General features: G+C 52.3%; 1 protein-coding gene across 1 annotated transcript in view; it reads left to right on the top strand.

The window, feature by feature from the left end:
- Positions 1-1,277: 1,277 nt before the first annotated feature.
- Sumo2 (small ubiquitin-like modifier 2) overlaps positions 1,278-1,478 on the top strand; it is a gene marked incomplete at its 3' end in the record, with an annotated part of 20,747 nt that continues 20,546 nt past the window's right edge. Inside the window, 1 exon segment of the mRNA XM_005412281.2 lies at positions 1,278-1,458. Within this exon segment, the coding sequence (XP_005412338.1) occupies positions 1,438-1,458 (21 nt within the window). The 5' untranslated portion in view covers positions 1,278-1,437.

The following is a 1,478-nucleotide window of genomic DNA, read 5'->3' as shown; positions in this document are numbered from 1 at the left end:
ACCAAAAAAAAAAAAAAAAAGTGATAGGAAAACCAACTTCCTTCCAAAGTTCAAAAGGCGTAACAAATGGAATGCATGTTGGATTCATAAAGGTGACCTTGTAGAGAGAGTTTTAGTGGAGCTATGGGCACAGTACCAGGTTGCAGTGGATTGTGGAGTGGGAGATGAAGGGTGGAGACTGCTGGTATGGACATTTTTTCAGCCTGATGGGCCAAGAATGGAGAGTATTATGATCATAAAATAATAATTTGAGTTTTTTTTTGGTAGTCGAGTATTTTTTGGTTTTGGAGACAAGGTCTCCCTATGTAGTCCAGGCTGGCCTTGAACTCACAGCAATCCTCCTGCCTCAGCCTTCCCAGTGCTGGGATTACAGGTGTTACCACACCCAGCTTTTTTTTTTTTTTCTTTTGCTGTTGTTGTTGTTGTTTCTATGCTAACAGAAGAGGGGGAAGAAAATACAGGGAAACAGGAAATAAGAAAGGCCAACTGAGAGGTATGGGAAGAATGTAATGGATAGACACCAGAATTATTCTTCAAATAGGAGGGGTCTACACCTATTTTATACCTGGATGCGAGGAGGAAAGGATTGATTGGTTTGGGAGCTCCCTGATAGTTTCCTCTTGAAGTTGGAGAACAGGCCATGGGTAAGGAGTTCCTTGAATGCCACTTGATCTTAGCCAAAAGGCCGAGAAGCGATGGGAAGCTCCTTGAATGAATAGATGAACACTTTCCCCCAGCCAAAGTCAAGGCTTAGCAGCAGGACGGACGTGTACGTTGTATCTGAGGCAGCACTGTGGAGAGCCGGTAGAGGCTGAAACTTTAACGTTAGAGGCTGAGGCTGAGAGGAAGTGTGATGTTCCTCTAAACGTGGACGTTCCTGCATTTGGCCCACAGAACAAGAGTTTTTTCCAGAACCTCATGCAGGCGTTTTAATGTAGGCTCCCTCATCCACGTCTAGTCCTTCTGCCTGCCACAGCCTACGGCTTACGTCTAAGGCCTTGAGACTCCTCGTCCTCGCGGAGGACCAGCTGGAAGCCATTTTGATTATGTTCCACCACAGAAGGAGGACAATACAGCCCCGCCCAGAGCCAGGCGCGCCCCCGCGACAGGCCGAGTGCGCGTGTCCGCGTATCTTCCCGCCGGCCTGGCGGGCGCCTGGCCCAGGCGGCGGCGGCGCTGGGCGGGGAGGTGGGGGGGTTAGAGGTGGTTATGTAAGCGTTGCGCGCTCCCGCGAGGTGGCGACCAATAGGAGGTCCCGCCAGCTCGTGCTCGCGCACGCAGGGTGGGGGGGGAAAAGCGCACGACGTGCGCGCGCCCTCTCCCTCGGCCACCGCTGCTGCCTCCTTCTGCCGCTCCTGGTGCTGCTTGTGTGCTCGTTCCGTGCGGACCTGGTACCTCTTTTGTGAAGCGGCAGCTAAGAAGACTCGGGCGCTCGCTATGGCCGACGAAAAGCCCAAGGTGAGCTCCGTACTGCCTCC

The sequence above is a fragment of the Chinchilla lanigera genome, unplaced genomic scaffold (assembly GCF_000276665.1).
Source record: "Chinchilla lanigera isolate Chin_1 unplaced genomic scaffold, ChiLan1.0 scaffold00152, whole genome shotgun sequence".
In the NCBI taxonomy this organism is placed as follows: domain Eukaryota; kingdom Metazoa; phylum Chordata; class Mammalia; order Rodentia; family Chinchillidae; genus Chinchilla; species Chinchilla lanigera.
This window is presented reverse-complemented; position numbering and strand designations above follow the sequence as displayed.